Source organism: Balaenoptera ricei, chromosome 9 (genome assembly GCF_028023285.1).
Source record: "Balaenoptera ricei isolate mBalRic1 chromosome 9, mBalRic1.hap2, whole genome shotgun sequence".
Classification (NCBI taxonomy): domain Eukaryota; kingdom Metazoa; phylum Chordata; class Mammalia; order Artiodactyla; family Balaenopteridae; genus Balaenoptera; species Balaenoptera ricei.
Window position 1 is genome coordinate 46664809 of NC_082647.1, and position 25121 is coordinate 46689929.

The 25121-nt window shown below is 46.8% G+C and overlaps 1 protein-coding gene across 2 annotated transcripts in view; it reads right to left on the reverse strand.

Annotated features, from left to right (window-relative positions):
• Positions 1-25121, reverse strand: part of MINDY4 (MINDY lysine 48 deubiquitinase 4) — a 116651-nt gene that overhangs the window by 70620 nt on the left and 20910 nt on the right. For both annotated transcript variants that reach the window (XM_059933640.1, XM_059933641.1), the window contains exon 5: positions 24541-24974. In XM_059933640.1, coding sequence (XP_059789623.1) covers positions 24541-24974 — 434 coding nt within the window. The remainder of the gene's footprint in view (positions 1-24540; positions 24975-25121) is intronic.

Below are 25121 nucleotides of genomic sequence, written 5' to 3' on the forward strand. Positions count from 1 at the left end.
TTAGCAATTCAGCCCAAATAAATTATCTTCCTGAAACTAGTGAAAAACTTTAATTGGGAATTGGGTTGCATACCCAAGACTCCCTCATCCGGGCTGGACAAAGGTTGGACAAAGATAGGGATCGCCCGGTGAGAACGGACTGGGAGGGGAGGGGTCCCTGATGGCCCTGCATCCTCCTGGAAAAGCAATCGGCTCAGCCTGTCGAGCTGGAGAGAACACACGTTGTACTCTCGCCTCCTGAACCATTGTTCTTTGAGGGTGATGATTTCTCAGCTTAACTCTCTTTCCGTATGCACCCCTCCCCACAGGCTTTGGCAAACATCCTTGGCCAGAAGTGTGCACAGCTAGAGCAAGATCCAAAACCAAGTCCAACATTTCTCCTTCCCTGAGTTGGGCTGGATTCTGGCACATTTCAGGAACAGAGAAGAAATTTACCCCGGTCACCAAGTTATCAGACTGGGAGGGTTCCTGCATGGGCACACAACTGGCAAAACAAAACTGTACCAGATGTGACCTTCCTTCATGTTATTCTCCCAGTTTGGCACGAGGCCTTGGCATACAACTGGTGTTTAATGGATGCTCCCTCTGGAAGCTGAGGAGTACTCAGGGTTCCCCTAGATAAGCCTCATCCATCTGGAAGGGCTGGAAGGGCTAACCCAGACCATCTAGTCTGTCAGGGGTGGGAATGGGAGGCAGAGCTTCTACCAAGAACCCCTGGGTCGTGGGCAAAGCAGAAATAGAATGTCAGGCTCCAGACTCTCACCTTAGCTCATTTTCATCTATCCCATGCTAGATGTTGGCGCCACTGACAGGGTTTTCTTAAGACCCAGAATGCACTGGGACCGGCTGGTCGCTCTTCCCGTAAGGGATGCCCACTAGGAGGATTGGAGGCTCCTCCAGCTCCTGTCTCTCTGCCCTTCTCACAGCCTGCAGTTTCCCGGGTGTGGCTGAGCCCAGCTCCACGTGGCAACTGGTGCTGAGAGGCAGGCATTGCTCAACGGGAGGTGAAAAGGTGGCTCCAGGGAAAGAAAAATACCCTCTTGAAGGACAAGTGGTCTCTATGGAGTGCACCTCTGGGACACGGCCAGATCCACTGAGTAACCACTCATTCACCCGAACTGTTGCTAGCCCACGATCTTCCTTCCTCTCGGTCTTGCCTCCTCTGCTCTGCCCACCAGCACTTGGCTGCGTAGCTCAGCCAAGCCCAGCCGTTGTGAGATGCTGGATGAGCCCAGTGACCAGGGATGGAGCGAGACATGATGTGGTAACGGGCCCACGCCGTGAGCCCCGCCCCCTCCCGGTGTGAGCCCCAGACTACACACCCAGCAGGTGGGATCACTAAGGCTGCCCCTGATTAGGGCTCCCGGCAGCGGACTGAGGGCCTAATAGGATGGTTCCGTCAGAGACAAAGATTCCCCCGGGCCCCGCCCTCCCTGAGGCTAGTGTGACAGCACAGGATGGAAAGGATTGCCTCTACAACCTTGGCCCGGTCCCAGGAGGTCTAAAGTCACACTTGGAGTTATAAAAGGGAAGGTTCTAACGTGCGCCTGAAAGACATTACGTAAGAGTTGCCGCTGGTTTCCATCGCGGATTGGAAAGCTGTGCGAAGATGTTTACTTGGCTGCTAGGAGAAACTGCTTTTTGGCACCATGACTGCTCTTCACTGTCCTAATAAAGGACAACGCATCCAGGGAAGGAGCTGTCCCAACGAGAGAGGCCGACTTCTCCCAAGTCCCATTAAACATTAAACCCACTTAGGTTCTGTTTGGTAAAATATGCCAAAGGGTGGCGTAAAACAACTTCTGAGAAGAAATATTTTCATTTTAAACTCACAAAACGTTCCCCTGCATAAGCATTAATGAAAGAGCCGTAAGCAGCAAGTCTGAAACAATACTGTCTGGGTCCGAGGTTAACTTCGTTATCAATTTGAAAACAAAGCAACTGGGGTTCGTTTACTTTTAGAAAGGGTGAGGAGGCGTACGCTTAACTTTTTTTCTGGAGCTCCTGTCTTTCCCCAAGCAGACGTGGATGAATCTTCACCTTCCCTGGGCTTCCACTGTCTTCTCTGTGACATTCTAAGGGTTCTAAGTTTTGTCCTTACAATAGGAATTGTTTATCTGGGTGTTTATTTCTACTTTACCAAGCACTTTGAAGGCACAGTTTTTAATTTACTTCTCACAAAAAGCCTGTGTGCGGGGTAGCAAAGGGACTTTTTAGCCTTACTTTCAAAAATGAAGACATTGAGGCTCAGAAGATTGAAAATCGTCCAACACAAACCAGTCCGTGGCACACAGATCTATGGCCAAATGGGGACCATACGATACTGTGAAGCTTTCTTGAGGCTTAATTTATTCATTTCAAAGGTTGGACTTTTCTTTCAAGATTATATCTATATTTAAATTTTACAAACTTGTTTTAATATTCTTACTTAGCCAGAAAAATAATAACAACCTGAATAGTGTCTGATTTACCATGAAGTTAATGGGGCTTAAGCTTCAGGGACCCTCCCTTGCACAGGCCCCTCCAAGAGGCCCTAGCACATGTTGGCATGGTCTTCTATTTTTGTCAGGTTTGCAAAAATGAGGTAATTTTATATTCTTTGTCTTCAAGAGGCACCCAAACTGTGTAAGTTTCAGGCTCACAACGTTTGGATCTGAACCTGAACCCAAGGAGTTTGTTCTTCTGTTTTCTTTTTTATTTGGCTGATCCATGAGTTCCCAGTGACCCACTATACCAAGAGATGTCCCAAAGTCTCCTCCGCCCCAGACACCCTGTAACTGTCTTGTCCAAGTTCGTACAGAGAAAGGTCCAGCCAAGACTGGCTCATGGAGCTCCCCTTTCTTCCACCCCATGCTGCCCAATCACACACACAAAAACGGAATCTCTAGGAAATTTTGACTTACACCAAAAACACAGAGGACTGATTGTTTTCTGGGCATTTCTTAGAAAAAGGAGAAAGAAATGTTGCTTTAAACCCTATTGCGCTTTGCAAACTTTGAGCATTACACCACTCACACACATAAAACCGGAGAGCTGTGGAATTTCCATGGGTGAGCCAGCCCCCGTCAGGACATGCACACTCTGGGCTAAAATTAGATGTGTCCCTGGGCCAGCTAGGTGGCCTCCCTGTGCCTCTCCAGGTAGTGCCTGCACTTGAAATGAGGTGTGAGGGTGCTCGGGTACCAACCAGAGTGTGGGAGCCTTTCCTCCCCACCCCTCTGGGGTTACCACCCCTGCCTCTAATGAGGGTTTCTCAGGTGGAGAGCCTGGCAGGGGGCGGGTATTCAGTGGGAGCTGGGATGTGGATAAGCACAGCTGCTCAAAGGTGGGGGATCTGTGCTGGAACTTTCCATGAGCCCCAAAGCAGGGGAGCGCAGGACCCACCTCACAAAGAAGTCAGGATATGGGGACTGAGAATTTTAGCACAGGGCAAGTATTCCTTCCCAGATCCTTAAGAGGTAACAATATTCCATGTGAGTTTGCAAGGAGGGAAAAAAAAAAAAAAAATCAAAGCAGCACATTCTCTTTTCTCCTTAAGAGTGGAACTTCTGCAGAAGTGGAATGAAGCCCTTTGGCAAGAAGGCTCTGACTCCCTTGGTTTCTAGGGATCTAAATGCAAACAACACAGGCAGGAGACTGAAAGCACACGCCCTCCAAAACCCCCCCTGGAGTCCTTGCTTCTCAAGGCCACTCCCTTCTGCCAAGGTTACCTATCCCTGGCAGGGTGGACGTGCAGGGACTTGCAGACTGCAGCCCCTGCTGGACCGTGTGGGCGAGCAATGGTCCCAAGGAGCACAGCCAACGGGAAGAGCTTTGACCAAAGGTATCTGGAGCTTTTTCCAGGACAAATAGAAAAACCATGTGAAGCAGCTGGACCCACGTCGGGCAGTCTCCTGTTGGAAATGTCACGTTGAGCTTCACGATGTGGGTGTAATCAAGGAACTGTGAGTTTCGAGAAAACATCCGGAAGGTATGGAGCCGGAAGATGCGGCCAGGCTGTGGGCGTGCGCATTCCAGGCCCAACAGCGTGGGTGGGGGAGGATGGATCTGGTGAGGGAGGGTAGGAATGGGCTTCGCAGTGCCCACCAGGATGACACCAAAAGAAGCTGCTTTCTGTGCATCTGGAAAACATATATGAGCTCTTGTTTCTGTCACAGCCACTGGTTCTTTGGAGGTCAAAGGGCTCGAGGATGCCCATATACAACAAGGAAGGGGCTGTGTTGGGGTGATTCCTCGGTGTCTCCTGGGCTAGCCTTGTGTCTGTACCGTCACCTCACCCGGATGCCACCATTCCATAGTGACCCACTATGACCCTATTACATTCTTCATGGACTTTACTGAGAGACAAAAAATAGATCCTATTGACTCTTCATTTTTCCTATTTGTTCCATACAGACTTTCCCCTTTTATTTTGAAAAGTGTTAAACCTACAGGAAAATTGAATGGATTAATACCATAACACTGGCATACCCCTCACTTACAGTGACAAATTGTTAATATTTTGCCTTATTTGTTTTCCCTCTCTACTTCTCCTTCTCTCTCTCTCCAAATACACACATACACACACATTTTTTTTTTTTTTTTTTTGCTGGACCATCTGAAAGCAAGTTGCAGATATTACATCAGCCTAACTCCTAAGAACAATAACAGCCTTCTACAAAATCCATGGGGGGTTTATTTGTAGGACAACACTTTTTAAAACCAGGATCCTTGTTTAAGCTCTCCCAGATTCCTGCGTCTGATAAGTGTACCATTTTGGAGTTATTTTCTTGAAAAAGAAGAATGATAAATCAGTCATAATGTCTTTAATGGGCCAGGTCCGTTTTTGGTTTTTATCTAACATGGATACTTTCAACTTCTCTCTCCTTCTTTTAATACACTGTGTAGGGTGGGGGGAGAAGAGGCTCTGGGTTATACAGGCGTGTGGCTGGATTTCCTTGGCAGCTTCTGGCTCTGGCTCCTAGACACTTGTTGAAATGCCCTTATAAGTTCATCTGCCCTCTGGATAGTAGCTTCTGGAACATGAACACTCAATGTGTCATTGCTCCATGAAGAGGTGAATAAGAAAAACGAGGCAGCTCTAAGCCTTGCAAAAGAGTCTCCAGTCCCCAGATAGGTACTTGGTTTGGTTTCCATCACTGACTTTTTTAGTTTGCTCAATTTTTTTTTTTTCTCATTCAAAAGAAGAAGGGAGAAGGCCAAACAAAGTGACACTGGGAGCAAAGGAAGCGTCATCATCAATTATAGGAACGCCATCCTCCATCATGGACTTCCCCTTTCGCTACACTCCATCAAGGAATCTAATGAAGCCCCAGGCCTGGAGCAGAAGCCGTGAGAGTGTGGACCACAGCCCTGTGGGTCCAGGCAAGGGCAGCTCACTGTGCCAGCCCACCGTCCAGGCCTGGCCTCAGGATAGCTTCTGGAAAAAAAGAAAGGCGGGAGCGCACATCCAAGTGGCCCCCGCCTCACCTGGGCCCTCAGTGTGCAGGGTGGACACACCCTGCGGAGGAGGGCCTGCTCTGTGCCTGAGTCAGGGAACCCAGCCCACACTCCTCACTGCCCTCGGCTGTAGTCCACACAATGGGGCTGAACTTTTCTCTTTAACCATCACCATCTTGCATAATCCGCCTCTAATCTCACTTCCCATCCCTTTCTTACAAAATGTTCATTTATTCAGGAACACGTCCATCCATTCAAGAAACAGGGTGTTTGGGCTAACTAAATAGTAGCAAAGAAAGCAAGTATTTATTAAAGTAGCTACTGTGGGCCAAATGTTTTACATACATTATTTCATTTACTCTTCGTAACATAAAGATAACATAAACGTAAAAGTAGGTATGTCATCCCATTTTTTAGATGAAGAAAGTAAGTTGTAAAGATTTTTTTGAAAACACACACACACTGTGCCCAAGGTCACCCTGTTAATAAGGGACAGATCTGTCCAATTCTAAATCTCGGGCCCTTTCAACCTCACCATGCTGAGTTACTAAATATATTAAAGATGGAGAGCCACCTTGCAAAGTCTCAGAATACAATAAAATGCAATGTTTCCCAAACAGCAGTCCTCAGTAACTTAACAAAGATTTGCTTAATTGGAATAAATTTCAAATAACTCAGAAACTCTGCTGAGCAGAATTGGCTCTTTTACTGAGGATTTAAAAGGTACTTTGGGAACTTGTAATGCCCCGGGCCCGTCATTACGGATATCAATTATCATTGTGGAGCTTGGCAGAAAATGAATCTGGCTACTGTGGCCGCTGCCCGCTCCCGGGCCCGCCCAGGCACACACTTCCTGTCTCCTCAGAGTCTCTATGAATGATCAGTTTCTCCTCTCTGCTCCTGCAGCCCAGCCCTTGGCTTACAAATGTGCTCCTATCTCTCCCATCCTGGAAAGAAAGACCCTGTGCCCTAACCCTCTACCCTCTTGAGCTGCCATCCTGTCCCTATGCTTCTCATCCCCTCTAACTTCTTTTATTTTTTTTTTTATAGATTTATTTATTTTTGGCTGCGTTGGGTCTTTGTTGCTGCGCACGGGCTTTCTCTGGTTGCGGCGAGCGGGGGCTACTCTTCGTTGCGGTGAGCGTGATTCTCACTGCGGTGGCTTCTCTTGTTCCGGAGCACGGGCTCCAGGCGCACAGGCTTCAGTAGTTGTGGCTACAAGGGCTTAGCTGCTCCACGGCATGTGGGATCTTCCCGGACCAGGGCTCGAACCCATGTCCCCTGCATTGGCAGGCGGATTCTTAACCACTGCGCCACCAGGGAAGCCCTCTAACTTCTTTTAAAAAGCTGCATGCTCCTTGTGCGTGTCCTCACCCTGCTGCAGGTGACCTTCTGCCCCCAGTCCCTACTGGAAGTGCTCTCTCCAAAGCCACTCTGTCACCAGACCTAGTGACCTTCCCAATCTCCCCGCTAAGGGTCCGAAGCTGCCCACACCTCCTGCTTCCTGGAGACCCTCTCCTCCCTCACCTCCCGAGTCCTCCTCTGCTCTGACCACCCCTCTTCCTTACCACATCAAACATGTGGCTCTCCCATTGCAGGATTCTGACCTTGACACCTTTATCCTGCACCTTTGGCCATGTCCAGCCCTCCAAGGACTTCAGCTCTCAGCCCTGTGCCAGCCCCTCCCAGATGCCCCCTCCTAACCTCTCATGCAACATTGCCCAGGATCTGCGTTTCTGCCCCACTGCTGACTGTGGAAACAACAGCTCCACTGGACATCTCCAGGAACAGCCTCTTCATCTGCTTCCTGACCCAGTGCCTCCCCCGTCGGGTCCCCTCTCCCTGCCGTCTGCATGCCCAGCCTCCCGGCCCTCCAGGCCCACAACCTCCCTGCACACCAAGTCCCAAGGATTCTCCTCCCAGATCCCCTGCTCCTCGCCCCTCTGGTACAGTCGGATCAGGGCCCACCCCACTTTCTAGGTCAGATTCCTGCTACTGGTCACCCTTCTCAGCCCTGCAGCGCCCCTGGACTAGTCTCCCTAAAGCACAGCTCTAACCAGCTAAAAAAAACCACCACCACCTAACCAAAAATTCGAGGAACCTTTCTGTTGCTCTCTACTGCTCTTTAGCTTGGCTCTCAAGCACTGACCAGTCCTCCAGTCTCCTCTCCTCCTGGTCTCCACACATGCCCTGGGTTCCAGCTACACCACCTCACCCGCCTCTTCACACTTGATCACACTGGCCCCTCAGCTTGGCATGCTTCCACTCCCTGAATCACCAGACCAACCCTCTAAGTCCTTGCCCATGTCAGCTACCCATCAGTCCTTCTTCCTCAGACAGGGGCTTGAGGATAGGGGTTAAGACTGAGGTCCCTAGAGCCAGACTGCCTGCATGAACTCAGGCTGGTTGGTAATTCTGTGCCTCAGTTTTCCCATCTGTAAAACGGAGCTGATACCCCTACTAGTGTTGCTGTCAGAATTAAATGAGGTAATACATTGAATGCTCTTGCAACAGAATGAGTATTCAATAAATATCAACAGCTTAATTACCCTTCAAACAATCTAGACTCCAGCTCCATGGCACCTGCCCTGTCCGCTTGTCACTTTCTTTTCTTTTTTTTTGTTCTTAATCATGATTTTATGTGTATGGCGGTCTCGGCCTCTTTGGGGCAAGAGCCGCATCTTCAGCATCTCTCCCCAGCACTATTCGAACAAGCAAGAGAACTCCATAAATGCATTGTTGAACTGAATAAAATTAAATAACAGGTATTTACATAGAGATCAAAAACTGTTTACTCTATCGGGAAGAGGCTCTACTTCTGAGGGACCCATGGCCGCGAAACCGGTCCCTACAGGAAATGGAAGGAATCCCATGGTTTTAGTAACATCTTGTGCAATGAGCAGAGAAAACAAAGTAGAATTTTCTGGAATGAGGCACACACACAGAATCCAGCTACACAGGAAACTGCCCTGGCGGGTCATCTTTGTGATTTGAAGAATTCTGCCCCAAATGCCCCTGACAGAACTCAGCATCAAAGGCCATCTTTCCAAGGTGGAGGCACCAGCCCAAATGAGTCATGGCCACTGTTTAGGAAAACCAGCTGAGGAGTCACGAGGGAAGGTCCACTCTAGCAGGATGCAACAGGATTTGGCAGGGGAAAGACTTCAGCTCGCTCCACCCAGGCCCCAAGGTAGCCAGCCTATCAGAGTTATACTTGGGGTGAGAACAAGGATGCCCATCTTTTCCCTAAGTCAGTGCCCTTTCCCAATCCTTAGGAAAGCTATGAGATTAGGCTCTTTCTCCACGAGCCACCATAAGTGCACATTACCCAAAAATGTCTGCAAATGCAGCAGAATCCAATGCAGGCCCCAGAAAAAGAAAAAAAAATGGCTGAGGAAGAGCAAGGGAGCTGCTTTAGTCTTTAGGAATGAGATCCCCGGGGACATGAGCAAACTTTCCCCCCCAGAATCTCAGGCTTGGAGGAAGGTGCAGAAGAGCGATGAGTATGTCAGGCACAGCAGTGAGGCCCTTGGCTGGCCCCCAACTGGTCTATTCCAACCCCGCTCAGACTTCAAGGCCCAGCTCAGGAACAGCACCACCCCCTCTAAGATCCTATGGCACCTCAATGGGCACCAACCATCTGGCTCTGGGACAGATCTGCCTCCTATTTTTAGGTGACTTTCCTGTTTGCTAAATCACTAGTCCCACTCTCCCGTGTGTCCCTTGAATGAAGGGGAAGACTTCACATTTCACCTCCCCCTCCCACAAGGCCATGCCAATAATTCAGCTACATCCAATAGGTTTGGAACAATTCTGAGCAAAATTGAGGGAGGCAGGGTCACAGACGACTTAGCCCCATACTCAGGTGGCTGACAATCCAGAAGGAGAAACATGGTAGCCTGTCAGGTCTCCAGTGTGACATGTGCTATGAGAGGTATGAGAAGGGGATCACGTCCAGGTATAGGAGCAGGGAAGAGATCAGAAAGGCTTCCTAAAGAAGGCAACATTCAAGATGACTTCAATATTGGACATCACAGTTGTGATGGGTTGTGTTGGTTGGTTGGTGAGTTGGTGGGTTGGTTGGTTGGATGGATAGTTGGTTGGATGGATGATTAGTTGGTTAAATGAATATATGAATAAAAAATAAATAAGTGAATGAATGAATGCTGACAAGTGAACTTGAAGATAAAGTTTGGATTGTTCCAATTCTATTAAAGATTATCAACTTAAGTTTCATGACACTGTCCCAAACAGATCAGAATGGTTTTCCCTTTCATTCTCCTTACTATGTACATTCTCTCATTTGCTCCATATAGATTGCCAGGTCCAGGGATATAGCTAGGAAAAACAATAACAACAAAGAAATAAGGCCCACTCCAATCCTCAAAGAGTAAAGTAAAGATGAATTATCAAATCATTATGCTCTATTGAGGATTACACATGATACTGAGAAGCAGAAGAGAAGCAGCCAGACTGCGGACCAGGCTAGAATTAGAGTGAAACATAACAAGGTACCTAGGATGCAAAATTTAAGGAGGCACTCAGTCTCAAGGTTCATGGAGGAGCCTACACGGCAGTTGAAACTCCGTAAGAGTGAGTGCCTCCTTAAATTTTGCCCCTGAGATACCTCACTTGCTTCACTCTCATCCTGACCCTGTTGCTAATCTCCATATGGGCCTCTCTTTGGGGTTCCAGTAGCTAGGGTCTGCTGGAAGCTAGCTCACAGACCAGCCAGTAAGCATCTTGGAGTGAGGGGAAAAAAGCACCCAGGAAATAAGAGTCTCCATACCCCTCCCCTGCTCTCTGACACTCACCTCCCAAAAATTATCCCTGAGCCTTAACAGCTTCTTTCCATCTAGCAGCAGAGGCTTCCCCTGCATGGAACACCTTCCCAGCCTGCGTGCCATGGACTTGGGCCTAGGGCAGAGCTGGCAAGGCCCAGGTGTGTGCACAGGAGGATCTCAGAGCTGCCATCCTAATGTCCAAAAATGGACAAAATAAGATCATTCACCCTTCCAAGGAGAGGTGTGGACCCTCTCTTGCCTCTTTAGCCACACTTTCTTGATCTCAAAGGAAATCTGACTCATGAGAAGTCTCTTTCCCCTGGGGGATGCAATGGACCAAAGACTGAGAAACCCTTGAACTGAAGGTAGGTGGCAGCTATAATTAAAGCACAGGGGTGAGAGCATCAACCCCGCTCCTGGAGGGCTCCGAGTGGCCTGTAACGTGCGCTGGAGCCGTTTCTCATGTTTAAACTCCTGGACGTGCTAGGGAGAGGCCGGCATTCGGAGGAGAGAGAAGGCATTCCACTGTGGACCGGGGACACACATGTAGGGTGAATGTGGGTAAGAGGTGGGAAGGAAAACCAGCTAGGCACAGGGCACTGATGGCAGGTGTGAAGGGCAGCTGTACTGACCCAGAAGACAGGTCCCTGAAGTCAGTTATGAAGGGAAAGCTGGACCAGCACAGGAGCCCCAGGCAGGCCACCTGTTCACACGGGGTTTCTGGCACACAGGAAAGCAACTGTGTGTTGTGTATGTTTCAAGACTCAGCTAATTTCAAACCTCCCTAGTCTGACATAAAGTCCAAATAACGTGCAGAGACAAATTAAAATGGAAATTCTACCCATTACTCGTCCCATGCAGCGCAGATGTTGTCAGAGTCAGGATGCTCAGATATGGGGAACAGTCAATAAACCACAAATGCCACATCCTCTGCCCAGCCTCTGCCAGGCCCCAGGTGGCATCATTCACTCCCTCTCAGGATGCAAACAGGCCTCGGCTAGTGATCTGGAGCCTGGGAGTGGGGAGGACCCAGGGGGGATTGGATCTCATTCATCTCTCTCCCACCTGAGTGTGTCGTCATGTCATCATCGTTGGTAGGGGCCTGGTGAGTGTCTGCTGGCTGAAATCACACAACAGGGCCAAAGTCTCTGGGGTCCTGAAGATTGATGAAGATCTGGTGCCACCTACTGTCCATTCTCCTGCAAAACCCGAAAACCTGATGGGGGCACACCCTACATCAGTCGCTGTATCCCTGGAATTGACTACAGGCCTTGACACAGAGCTGTCACACATTGATGCTTTGGTGGGGCTGTGTCTGTGTCCGGGCTGCAGAGATCCACGCAGAACAAGGCAGGCTAATCGCAGCTATTCCTCGCCCAGCGTTACTAGTTCACCATCAAGTCTTGGCATCAAACACGGCCTCTCCAAGCCCAAGGCCCTACTGCCCTGCCAACAGCACCTCCACCTGCTCCCGGATCTTCCACTCCTCTGAGGGCCACAGTTAAGCACCCAATTACATACAGCCTCAGCGGGCCTCTGGCTTCAGAGCAGGGAGCCATCTCATCTTTCCACATCCCCAGTGCCAGATCTGGGCGCCAAGAAAGCTCAGGGACACCTCCTGTCTGATTGAGACAGCAGGGCATCACCCAGCTTGAAGCCAGTGATGGGTTAACACGAAGCCAGTGATGGGTTAACATGGTGCTCTTGCAATGTGAGTTGTGGGTGTCGTGATGGGAGGGGCTGTCTGTGGGCTTACATCAGGCTTCTTTCCCAGTCTCCCCCTCTAGGGTCTGCCTCTTCACCTGTAAATGATCCCTGCTTGGCCTGCCTCGCCAGGACATCCTGGCCATGAGCAGGCTTCGAGATTGTCTATTTTTATTATCCCACTGGGAGCTGGGTGAGTATAGAAGGAACCATGAGAACTGATGTGGAAGATGCAGGTGTCCCCCACAGATGACCTTGACTGGGCGCACCCATCCCAGCTGCTATCCACGTTGGCTGCTAAAGGCTCACAGCTGCACCCTTCTCCAGAGAACTCTCCTTCGCAAAACTCAGCCAGGAGATGGCACACTGCCCGCCCCACCCCAGGATGGGCCACCCATAGCCAATGACTGACACAAGAAAGATAAGCCCTCTCCTAGCTTAAAGGTGGGAGCAGCTCTGGGTCAGTTCACACGCTCATCTCCCTGTGGGAGCCGCCTGACCCTCCACATCCTTGCTGAGACCTTCCCCTGCCCTGTCCTGCTTCCCTCGCTGCCTTTTTCCTGAGAGCACACCCCCCAACAGATTACATGCACCTGACCCTCCAACTCAGGCTTAGCTTCCGGGGCACTGGTTCCCAAAACTTAGCCTGCAGCCCAGTGCCTGGAGGACTTGTTAAAACACACTGCTGGGCTTCACCCCCAAAGTTCCAATTCAGCAAGTCAGACAAGCTGTGTTTCTAACAAGTTCCCAGGCAATGCAGGTGCCGCTGGTCCAGGGATCACAGTTTGAGAACAGCTGTTCTTGGCACTTTGACCTAAGACAGGAGTCATTCAACAAGTAACAGGCAAAGGGGTTGGAGGTGGCAGGATGCAGCACTCAGCCAGCCTCCCAGACAAAACCCTGCAGCCGGAACAGGAGATCATCAGGCCTCCAGCAACAGACCCTCATGCTCGGGGCTGGGGGTGAATCTGCATTGCTGAGCCCTGTATCATTTTACTATAGGAGCTCAGAGGAGCCCACCATCTAGGAGGGACTCCCAAGGCACAGGGCCCCGTTTACATGCTCATTCTTTACACAAGATGAACATCAGAGACCAGCTGAATAGACTATGATTCCTGGATCACAGAGAAGGTGGAAGTTTGGCCTGGACACGCCCAAGGCCATGTGTACAGTGTAGGATGAGGGGGACGTCAGAGACGGAGGAACCCCTAAAGAGCAGTCCACCCAACCCCTTCCCTTACAGACAGGAGCACAGAGGCCCAGAGAGGGCTGGACGTCTGACCAAGGCAGACAGTCAACCTGCAAACACAGGAAGAATAAGTGCTCGATTTAAAGGCAAGACAATTGCTTTCGCTGTCCTCAGAGAATAGCCGTGAGCAATCCTATTACGTGGGCTCTAGTAATAGTCCTGGTGTGAGAAACAACCTCTTCACAGCTTCAATAAGACCCTGAGGCCAGAAGAGAACTGGCCTGTCACAACAGCATCAACAGGGCCTGAAAAGAGAACCACAAGACAGCTGACCGCTCACATCTGTGGATTCCAGACACATGGTCTCGGACTCACAGGTCACAGGGAGGCCAGTCAACAAAGAAACGCCACTGGCCTGATTAAAAAGGATCAGGGCAGGGAGGACAATGGACTGTGGCCTGGTGCCCATGACTTAAACCTGCTCCTCCCACAATCTTCCTCATTTCAGGGAACGGCAACTCCATCTTCCGGTTGTTCAGCCAGAAACTTTGGAGTCATCCTTGCGTCTTCTCATTCTCTAATGAGGCAAATCTAATCCATGGTCAAACCCTGTTGACTCTACCCATATACAGGTTTCCCCTTCTACCCAAAAGTAGAGCGTTCCTATGAAACCTTTCCTAAGCTGAGATGGTGTAAAGCGAGGAAGCAATTACCTTAGGACACATCTTGCTAATGGAGGCACAAAATAAATCGAGATCAAGCACAGAGGCTCACAGACCAGTTCAGGGCTATGGCGGCCTGATGCTGAGAGGCTGAGTATGGTTCCCAGGGAAGGAGCTTGGCGGTCCCGCCCTGGCAGCGGTTCAGAGTGCGAGCTGCCTTTGTAACGACTTATTACAAAATGCTGATCACCACTTGCACTTTTTGCCTTTTTCCTTAAAAGTGAAAATCCTCTTCGGATTTATTTTGGTTAGCTAACGTAGGTCTTTAGTGAAAGTGAAGTGGAATAAAGCTAACTCGAAAAGCAGAGGATCCCTCTGTGTGTGTGTGTGTGTGTGTCTGTGTGTGTCTGTGTGTCTGTGTGTGTCTGTGTGTCTGTGTGTGTGTGTTATAATCCAGCCCACATCTCGCCACCTTCACTGCCCTGCCTGATTCAAGCCACCATCAGCTCTCCTCCAGACGACCGCAGTCGCCCCCTGCCTGGTCCCCCTGCTTCCAGCCTTGCCTCCTGGAATCTATTCTCAACCCCAACCCGGCAGCCAGAGGGATCCTGCTGAGCACAAGTCACAGAAGGCCATGCCTCTGCCCAACCTCCAAAGGCTCCTGCATCACCTAGAGGCAAAGCCAGGGCTTTCAGAGGCCTCCAGGCCCCTGCTCCCTCTCCCCCACCCTCTCCTCCTCTCCCCCTCATCCACTCAGCCTGAACAGCACCGTGTTCCCACCACAGGGCTTGTGCACGGCTGCTCTCTTTGCATTTGCTCCCAGGGATCAAAAGCTGGTTCCCTGTCTTCCTTCTGGTCTCCTCTCACGTCACCTTCTCAGAAAGGTTTTCCCCAGCTACCCCTTTGTAAAAGAGTAGCCCCAAACCCAGGGCTCCCCATCACACTTCCCTGATTTACTTTTCCTCGTGGCACCCAGGTTCGTTATATATTTAGTCACTGGGTTGTTGTCGTGGGCTGCCTCTCCCCATCAGAAGTATACACTCCAAGAGGGCAGAGACTTGGTCTGTTTCATCCATGTGGAATCCCCAGTGGCTAGAACTGCGTCTGGCACATAGTAGGCCATCACGGGTGGCGTGCTGGTAGAAGTTAACAACCGGCTCTCCAGGGAAGGGGGATGCTAATTTGCAGCATTTGCCAATTTCCATGGTGTAAATATTCCTACCATGACCAATTTCAATCTACCACATTGATGTCAGGAAGACATGGCAACAATCAGGTCCGTGAGCCAGTACAAGCTGGCTCTGGCACACTACAGCACTCATTAAAAACTTGTTAATAAGTTAATTGAATAAATGGATATTTCTGCGAATTGATGGGGATTTTTTGAGGACAAACTCCATGAATTCAGGGTCTGAAATCAAGCCTCTCCAAAACCAAGGGATTACTGTGTGAGGAATAAGATGTCATATGTTGATGGATGACAATTGTGCTGGAGGCTTATACTGAGTACGGGAAAGACCATACATATTTCGAGCAAAAGCTCTAAACATAGCCAGACAGTGAAAACAGAGCTTATGAAAGGACCATATGACACCTGCAAGAGCTCAGGTGAGCCATTTCCCCTCTGCTCCCTGGGCCCTGTTCCCCAACTGCCAAATGAAGGGCTTGGATCCTAAGGATCTTTCTAGCCCTGACAAACTATACGGTTAAGAATCGAGACAGATTCTAAAGCAACATCTATTCCACTCTGCTTTTAAAACACCCAATTTAAAATATCTTTTAAAAAATCCAACGAGGGCTTCCCTGGTGGCGCAGTGGTTGAGAATCTGCCTGCCAATGCAGGGGACACGGGTTCGAGCCCTGGTCTGGGAAGATCCCACATGCCGCGGAGCAACTAGGCCCGTGAGCCACAATTACTGAGCCTGCGCGTCTGGAGCCTGTGCTCCGCAACAAGAGAGGCCGCGACAGTGAGAGGCCCACGCACCGCGATGAAGAGTGGCTCCCACTTGCCGCAGCTAGAGACAGCCCTCGCACAGAAAGGAAGACCCAACACAGCCATAAATAAATAAATAAATAAAAATTAAAAAAAAAATAAATCCAACGAAATTAAACTTCAATTCCATGGATTCTATCATACTTTAAGCTTGTATTCTGGGAAAACATCCACCTTCCCCAGGGTGAAATCCATCAATGCTCATGAAATTCACAACTGCCCTGAGCTCACTGGATACACCATGACAGCCACATAGCCACACATCTTCTACACGCCTAATCCCACAGCTCCCGGGGACTGTGCAGCCGTGGGTCTTCCTGGTTCCCTTCCCACACATGACCCACATAAAAAAGAGAGAGACATAAAGACAGTCAGACAAGCAGGGGAGAATGGCTGGATAAGGTGAAAACAACAAAATTTCTCCTGGGAGTGGTAGAAAGGGAGAGGGTAAAAGTAAACAGTTTAAAAATCATGAGACCAAAAAAGATTTTAAACACTGCAAGAAAAAAACAGTTGCCCTCTGTGGCAGGCAGAATGATGCCCACCCCTAAAGATGCCCTTGTCTTAAGCCCTGGAACCTGTGAACATGTTGGGTTACATGGAAAGGGAATTCTTGGAGATAAGGTTGCTGGTCAGCTGATCTTGAGATGGGGAGTCTATCCTGGATTATCCAGGTGGACACAATGGAACCACAGGGGTCCTTCAAAGGGGAAGAAGGAGGCGGAAAAGGGAGAAAGGGAGAATCAGAGAGATGGGAGCCTGAGAAGGACCCGGCTGACATTGCTGGCTTTGAAGACGGAAAACAGGAGCCACAAGCCAAGGCATGTGGGCAGTCTCTAGAGGCTAGAAAAGACAAGGAAACAGATTCTCCCCTAGAGCCTCCAGAAGGACCACAGCCCTGTCAACATGTTGATTTCAGCCCAACGAGACCCAATTCTGATCTCTGTCTTCCAGAAGCTAGACACTGCTGCTGGGCCACTGCCATGGGTTGAACTCCCAAGGGAGGCCAACAACTCTTCTCAACTTCATGACACTGATTACACCCGTGTTTCCAAAGGAGACGAGGCAAAATGTATGTGGCTGCACCTTCTGCAGCCCACACACATCTGGAAAACATAAGTTGAAGCTAGTTCTTATTGTCAAACGCCCGGCATGATGTGTTTTGAACTAACATGCAGAAAATCAACCACAGCAGGGTCCATGTGGCCATGAGAAGCCCCAAGGATTCACTCTGAGGGACTCAGACAAATGACAGGCCATCAGGCCCCAAGAGAGCGTAAGCACCACAAGTGAGATTGCCCCCAACCAGACTATCAACCTTCACTAAGTGCCACCTGGGGAGCCACGGGCTTGGCATACTGGGTTCTGGGGACTTGTAAATAAAGAATCACTGCTCCGATGCTCTTAGTCCTGCACCTGAGGTTTCTAGAGGGCCTAGTCTGGGCCAGGTGTGTAGGTGATAGCAAGATACACAAAGGTATAGAGGAAGCAGAGCAAGGCAAGGGTTACAGGACCACCCAGGTCAGGGCCAGAGGCCCAGTGGATCTGACTGATTGTGAGAGGAATCCCACAAGGGCAGCCCTGACTAGCCAGTGACAAGTGACAAATGGCCCCAAGCTGCCACAACCCCCACAAAGAGAAGGTGACATTTTCTAAGCATCTTCTAAGATCAAAGGACACAGGAAAGAAACAAAAATCAAAGCAGAAAATAGTTCCTTCAGCAACTGAGTCAGATCTACGGAGTTAGTGTCAGAAGGGCCTGACTGCACGTATATTCATGTTCTCTGACATCTCAGCAGGTCACATCCTCCACCTGCCCCCTCTCCCAGGACACATGCTCACTCCCCCACCCCCAGGTGTGACTTCCATGGCTATCCCTAAACCTGATGTTGCAAGGCCCAGCAAAGGCTCCCAGTAGCCACCTTTCCTCCAGCTTCATTAGGGCTGAGTGATGGAGCATGTGACATGCATGCGAGCCAGCTCTGCTGTCATCTCACTGTCCCTCGTCATGTTTTAAAAGAATTACATATGCACACGACTCTCTCACCTGAAGAGTTCACCGGATCTTATACACACTAGGTCTCAGACCTATGGTTACGGTATTGAATGAAAAAAACAAGTGATGGGCAGACAAGACTGTTGGAGGGGTATTGGGAAGGGCAGGAGGTAGGTAGTTTTAGCAAGTGGGATTACTTTGGCCCTGGTTTCAAACCAAGGGTGCCACATACAGTTGAGTAGTATGTGCACTGCACAAAGCTGCCTAACTGAGGGGATGAGAGACTGCTGAAATCCAACCCATATTCCATTTGCCAAACCGTGAGCCCTTAGGCCTGCATCTACCCAGAATCTTGACAGGTTCCTTTAATTCTCTGTGCCTCAGTTTCTTCATCTAAAATGGAATAATAATTGCTGGGGTGGGAGGATGCTTGTTCTCAACTCCCAGTGTCTCCTGGGAGTTTGGAAGGAGTTCTACTGGTCTACCCTGTAGACCTTTACTCTCTTCCTTTTTATTCACTCCATCCTGAGGGAGGATGTGTGACCTGTCTGATTGGTTAATTTGGGAAAGAAAGGAAAGAGGGGCATTAGGCTCAGCTGCACCCTTTCTCCTCTGGGAGTGAGCTGCTCTTCTAGGGGCCGGCCCCTCCCACCACATGGCCCTGGGCCTGAGATGAGGTGGGGAAGTCTGTCCAGCTCTGGGCCCACCAGGCCTTATGATTTGCTGTGTCTCCTACCTTCCCTTTATCAATCACAGAGATGATATGTATTTTACCCCAATCTAGTTGATATCCTTTGTTTTACTTGGCAATTTGTTCAGAACTCAGGAGGAGAAGAATACGATTTAATGAGAACCTCCCACGCCCCGAGAAGAAAGCCAATAATATCCACCTGAACGGATTATCGTAAAGAGCAAATGAGATAATACACACATGTGCTTAGCATGGTGCTCAGCATGTGGGAAATAAGTAGTGGGTAAACAACAAAGCTCCCAAAACATTTACTGATATAAAGATCAACACTATTATCACACGTTAAGCACTCCTGGTCATACTTCGCCTTGTCCTGAGGGAGGGGTCTGTGGCAGCACATTTACCTGCTACCTTCCTCCTCCTCTAAGACAAAGTCCATACCATCTTTCAAGGGCCTAAGAACTGGTCTAAGGCCACAGTGATTATAAAGGGCAGAGGTGGTTTGCCAGTCCAGGTCATCAGACTCCAGAGCCCATTTCGGGTTATGATAGGTGCTGTGATAACAATAAAATAGGCTAGAGGTGAGTGGGTGGAGGTGAAGTTAGTCAAAGAAAACCACTATGAGTATAAAACACCTGACTGACAGGAAAGTGACACTCATGAGATGGTTTGAGAGCAAGGCCTTTACAGCAAAGGGACAAACCAGTTATCCCTCTTGTAGAAAAAGTTAGACATGTTGGGTGAACAGGAAAAGGGGCCTACATAAAGAATAAAGATCTGTATATAGCTATGTCAATTCTGAAAGAAAGGAGAAGTAGGGAACTGACCCTACCAGGATACCAGGTTATAACTACAAAGCCATAGTAATAAAAGCTATGGTCATGACCAATGAAACACAAGAGAGAGCTAGTATATTTTGTGCATGGCTGCAACCTTAAAATATTGTTAGATGGTCATGATTCTTTTAAAATATATATATTAAATATTTGTTTAATGTAAAGCCAGTCCTACCATTTCTAGTTTAAAAACTAATAAGTAGATAAGGCTGTTCTCTAGACTGTCTCTGTGGATACCCTAAAAGGCACCAGGATGGATTATGATTTCTGATGATTTCCTGTATAAGGTCTCTGCAATTTTGCAGCAATCGTAATTAGAAACAGGAATGGGGAAGAAGTTATGAATATACAGCACTGTTATTGCACTGGCTGGACAATCTATACAGGAACTTAGAAAAGAATCAAGGCAGCTCTATAAATCAATGGGGTAAAGAACAAATTGTAGAGTAGGTGGTGCTAGGAAAACTGTCTTACTATATGGAGAAAAATAAAAGGGAGTCTTTCAACCTAACAAATACAAAAGATTAAATACCTAAATGTGAAAGCTAAAATTACAAAATTAATAGAAAAAATACAGGAGAATACCATTGAAACCTAAAGGAAAGAAAGGACTTAATAAAGAAAAAATGCAAAAATGCAAATCGTATGCCAAACAAGAGATTGATTAATTATGCCAAAATTAAGAATTTCTGTTCAACAAAGGAAAAGATATTTTACAAAGTCTAAAACTAACAAAATTAATATCTACCAAAGGAAAATTAAATCCTCTTTGGAGGAAGGTAATGTTAACCAGAGCCTCTACAATTATTCACATGCAATGTCTGGAACTGAATCAAAATTATCAGAAATGGAAAGAAACAGGACGAAATTATCAAAACCCAAAAGAAAAAAGACAATATTAATAGACCTATAGGTGATCCAGATATGGAAGTTACCAGACAGCAACTTTAAAATGACTATGAATAATGTGCTCAAGAAAATAAAAGATGGAGAATCTCACAAAAGACTGATATCTACTTTTTACAAAGAAACAGAAATTATAAAACTGAAAAATAACTGAAAGTAATAATTTATTATATATATTTAATAGCACGGCAAAAGAGAAAAAACATGAACCAGAAGATAGAGCAAGAGAAAATATCTAGATTAAAGTACAGAGAGAGAAAAAGATGGAAAATATAGGAAATAATATTTTTTTTAAACCCTATAGAACACAGTGAAAATATCTAGTAATATATGTATAACTGGAGTACCAGGAGAGAAAAGAAAGGATGGGATAAAAGCAATATTTGAAAAGACAATAGACAATAATTTTCAAAACTGATGAAAGGTATCAACCCCAAACTGAGGAAGCTCTACATATACTAACAGAAACGTCAAAGAAAACCATGTCTAGGCACATCATAGTAACACTGTTGAAAATTAAAGAATGAGAAGAAGCAAAAAAAAAAATTAAAAAGAAGCAGTCAGAGGTTAAAAAAAAGACACATTACCTTCAAAAGAGTAATAATAAAAAATGTCAACTTATTTATCAACAGAGATAATGAAAGACTAAGGTAAGATAATGGAATTAAATACTTAAAGTGCTGAAAAGAAAATAAGCCACCAGTCTAGAATTCTATACCCATTGAAAATATCCTTCAAAAATAAAGGCAAAATAAAGACATTACCAAACAAAAACTGAAAAAAAAAAATTTATTGTAACATACCTGCTAAAGAAATACTAAAGAAAGTTCTTCAAGCAAAAGGAAAATGTAAATGCAATAATTATTCCAACTAAAACAAAAAATTATCAGACTGGATTTTAAAAAATCCACATATATGCTGGTTATAAGAGATAAGCTTTAAATATACACTAGACCATAAAGAAATCTCAACAAATATCAAAGGATTGAAATCATACAGAATATATTATGACTAACGTGGAAATAAGCTAGAAATCAAAAACAAACAGATAACCAGAAAAATAGCCCAAATGCCGTGAATTAGTCAATACATGTCTAAATAGCCCACAGGTCAAAAGAATAAATCACAATGGGAATTAGAAAATATTTAAACTAAATTATATGATTATATAATTTATTAACTTCTGGGATACAAAGCACTACTTAGAAGGAAATTTGTAGCCTTAAAAGATATTACAAAAGAAGAAGGCTGAGGTGGGTAGAAGGTGGGAGAAATGGGTGAACTGGTTTTGTTTTGTTTTGCTTTATTTTTAGTTTAAATAAATTATAATAATTATTTTTTAAAAGGGTGAAGGATCCTGGTAAACCCCACAGGCTTTTGGTTGGCACTTTTAAATATAAAGCTACAGAATGGATGAAAGTAAAAAGATGGAAAAAAAGATATACCATGAAAACATTAATCAAAGGAACGCTGAAGTAGCTATACCTAAATAGACATTAAGGCAATAAGCATTATTAGAGACGAAGAGAGATTTCGTAATGATAGAAAAGTCTATCCGACAGGAAGCTATAAGAATTCTATATGTATATGCATCAAATAACATAGTCACGAAATGTATAAGCAAAGTAGGCCCAGCTTATCGATGGTCACAAAGGGAGTTAATACACTCTATCTGTTTAGCTTGCCTTGCACTACCAGTGCCTAAGTGCCTGGCACATATTAGGTGCACAGTAAATGACTTAAAAAGCCAGTATTACAAACCAGGATGCCTAATACTTCTTATACCCACCCCTGCAGAAATTCTCCAAGCAAATTACTAGTGCTTAAAACATACACAACACACACACACAAAAACGCAATTACCTAACTAGTACAGGATGGTGCTTACAGGCATGATGGGCTTTGGACTCAGAAACACCTAGGTTCATGTCCCAGCTCCTTCACTTCCTGGCTAGGCAACCTTGGGAGTGATAACCTCTATGAGTCTGTATTTCCTCATCTGTAAATTGAGGAATAATAATACCTTCTTGCAGGTTTTTTCAAGTATGAAATAGAATAATATATGAAAAGTGCCTAGTATAGCATCAGGCACTAAGTAAACTCTCAATTAATGGTAGTAATTAATATTAATAATTATATATAAGAAATATTGAAAATAATCCTGAAATAGCAGTCAAGAAGTCCCCTAAAAATTAGAATCAGAAATGCCCAAAGAAGAAGAGGAGGAAGAATAAGAGGAAGAGGAAGGAGAAGAACAAGAAGAAGGAGGAGGAGGCGGCTGAGAATCAATAATTTATGATAAAATAGAAATAAATAATAAAATAAAATAGAAAATAATAGCAAATTAAACTCAAAGAAAGCAGAATGAAAGAAAGAATAAAAGTAAGAGTGGGAATCAATTAATTAGAAAACAAACTTACAAAGCGAAAAGTTAGCTCTTTGAAAAAAGCATACAATTCATAACCCCCTAGTAAAACTAGTTAAGAAATAGAACACAAATTACCAGTATCGGGAATGGAAACAGAGACATCCCTGCAGATCTTACAGACTTTAAAGTGACAGTAAGAGGATATTCATAATTCACAAGGACACATGTACCCCAATGTTCATTGCAGCACTATTTACAATAGCCAGGACATGGAAACAACCTAAATGTCCAAAGACAGAGGAATGGATAAAGACGATGTGGTACATATATACAATGGAATATTACTCAGCTATAAAAAGGAATGAAATTGGGTCATTTGTAGAGATGTGGATGGACCTAGAGTCTGTCATACAGGCTGAAGTAAGCCAGAAAGAGAAAAACAAATATCGTATATTAACACATGTATGTGGCATCTAGAAAAATGGTACAGATGAACCTATTTGCAGGGCAGGAATAGAGACGTAGACATAGAGAACAGACATTTGGACACAGGGTGGGAAGGAGAGGGTGGGACGAATTGGGAGATTAGGGTTGACATATATACACTACCATGCATAAAATAGATAGCTAGTGGGAACCTGCTATATAGCACAGGGAGCTCAGCTAGGTGCTCTGTGACAACATGGATGGGTGGGATGGGGGGTGGGGTGGGAGGGAGGTCCAAGAGGGAGGGGAGATAGGTATACGTATAGCTGATTCACTTCATTGTACAGCAGAAACTAACACAACATTGTAAAGCAATTTTACTCCAATAAAAAAAAATTGTGTATAATTGCACAATTTTATATCAATAAAGTTAAAATATAAATTAAGTGGTTAAATTCCTTGGAAAAATACAACTTGCCAAAACTGACACAAGAAGAAATAGAAAATTTTAATTAAAAAAAATTTTTAATTGAATCCACAATTTAAAACCTTTTAACTCAATGCTCAGAAGTCTTCTCCAGAAGATTCTCCCAAATATTTAAGGCAGAAATGACACCAATCTCACACTAACTCTTCAAGACCATAGAAAAAAAGAGGGACCACTTCTAGCATATCCTGGACACCAAAATCTGACAAGGCTGTTGTTACAAGAAAGGAAATTTGCCAGCCAATCTCCCTCATGAATTTATATACAAAACCCTACACAAAATATTAGTAAGTCAAATCAAACAATATATACAAAGATAATGCGTCACAGCCAAGGGTGGTTCATTCCAGAAATGTAAGGTTGGTTTAACATTCAAAAAACAATCAGTGTAGGGATCACCAAGGTCTATTGTGAAAGAATGAAAGTGAAGGACTTAGGATAGGGTTAAAAAACATTGCCCCAGGGGGCTTCCCTGGTGGCGCAGTGGTTGAGAGTCTGCCTGCCAATGCAGGGGACACGGGTTCGAGCCCTGGTTTGGGAAGATCCAACATGCCATGGAGCATCTGGGCCCGTGAGCCACAATCACTGAGCATGCGCGTCTGGAGCCCGTGCTCCGCAACAAGAGAGGCCGCGATAGTGAGAGGCCCGCGCACCGCGATGAAGAGTGGCCCCCGCTCGCCGCAACTGGAGAAAGCCCTCGCACAGAAACGAAGACCCAACACAGCCATAAATTAATTAATTAATTAATTAATTAATTTAAAAAAAAACAAAAAAAAAACATTGCCCCAGAGGAGCGTTGTGGGAACTGATTCAACACCATACCTCTGGCTTCGACGCATCTCTTGTACCACATCAGGCTGACCCTTGAGAAGAAGTAAGAAGGGCCAAAGAAATCCCCCACACACAAAGCTTCCTGGTGTGTGCACTCTGGGCTGCTTTCTCCCTGGTGGGGTGACCATCATCACCTCCCCTACTTCACAGCCTTGCTCGGAGAGCCCAAGGAGCCACTCGGGACTGAACGGTTCTCCGAAAACCATCACCTGCGCACAGCACACTCACCTGACGGCCGGGGTCTGGCTCCCCTGCCGTTTGAACACTCTTTCCAGCCTCTCCTGGGTCGTCGGGGCATTCCCACTGGACAAGGAGAAATTCAAGGCGGTCCTGTCGGCCTCTGGGCCGCTGTCCACGGCTGGGCTGCCCTCTGAAAGGTCTCTCCACCGGCCGCTCCCGCTCTGGGAAAGCCCTTTGCCTGGCAGGTGAGGAGGGCTGCTGGGCGAGGCTCTCCGCTTTTCCAAGGTCAGCTGGCTGAGCAGGCCCAGGGTGCTCCTGGGGGGGGAGGTGGTGCTGGAAGCCGGGCCCTCCTGCGGGACATGGGGGGGACAGGCTGGGGTGTGAGCAGCCAGCTCGGGCGCTTGTAGGCTCCCCTCCTCGTGGGGTTGGGTCGTGCTGCTCAAGGCCGGGGACTGCCTCAGCGAGCGTTTGCGGAGGGAATCCTGAAAGGAGCAAGGACAAAAGCAGCGGTGAGGATCCCCTTGGAGGGAGGTGAGAAAATATCCCACGTCAAGCATTTACCCATGATCTTCCCTCCCCCAGGAATGTCTTTCCCATCCTCAACTCCTTCTCTTAAAATCCTACCCACC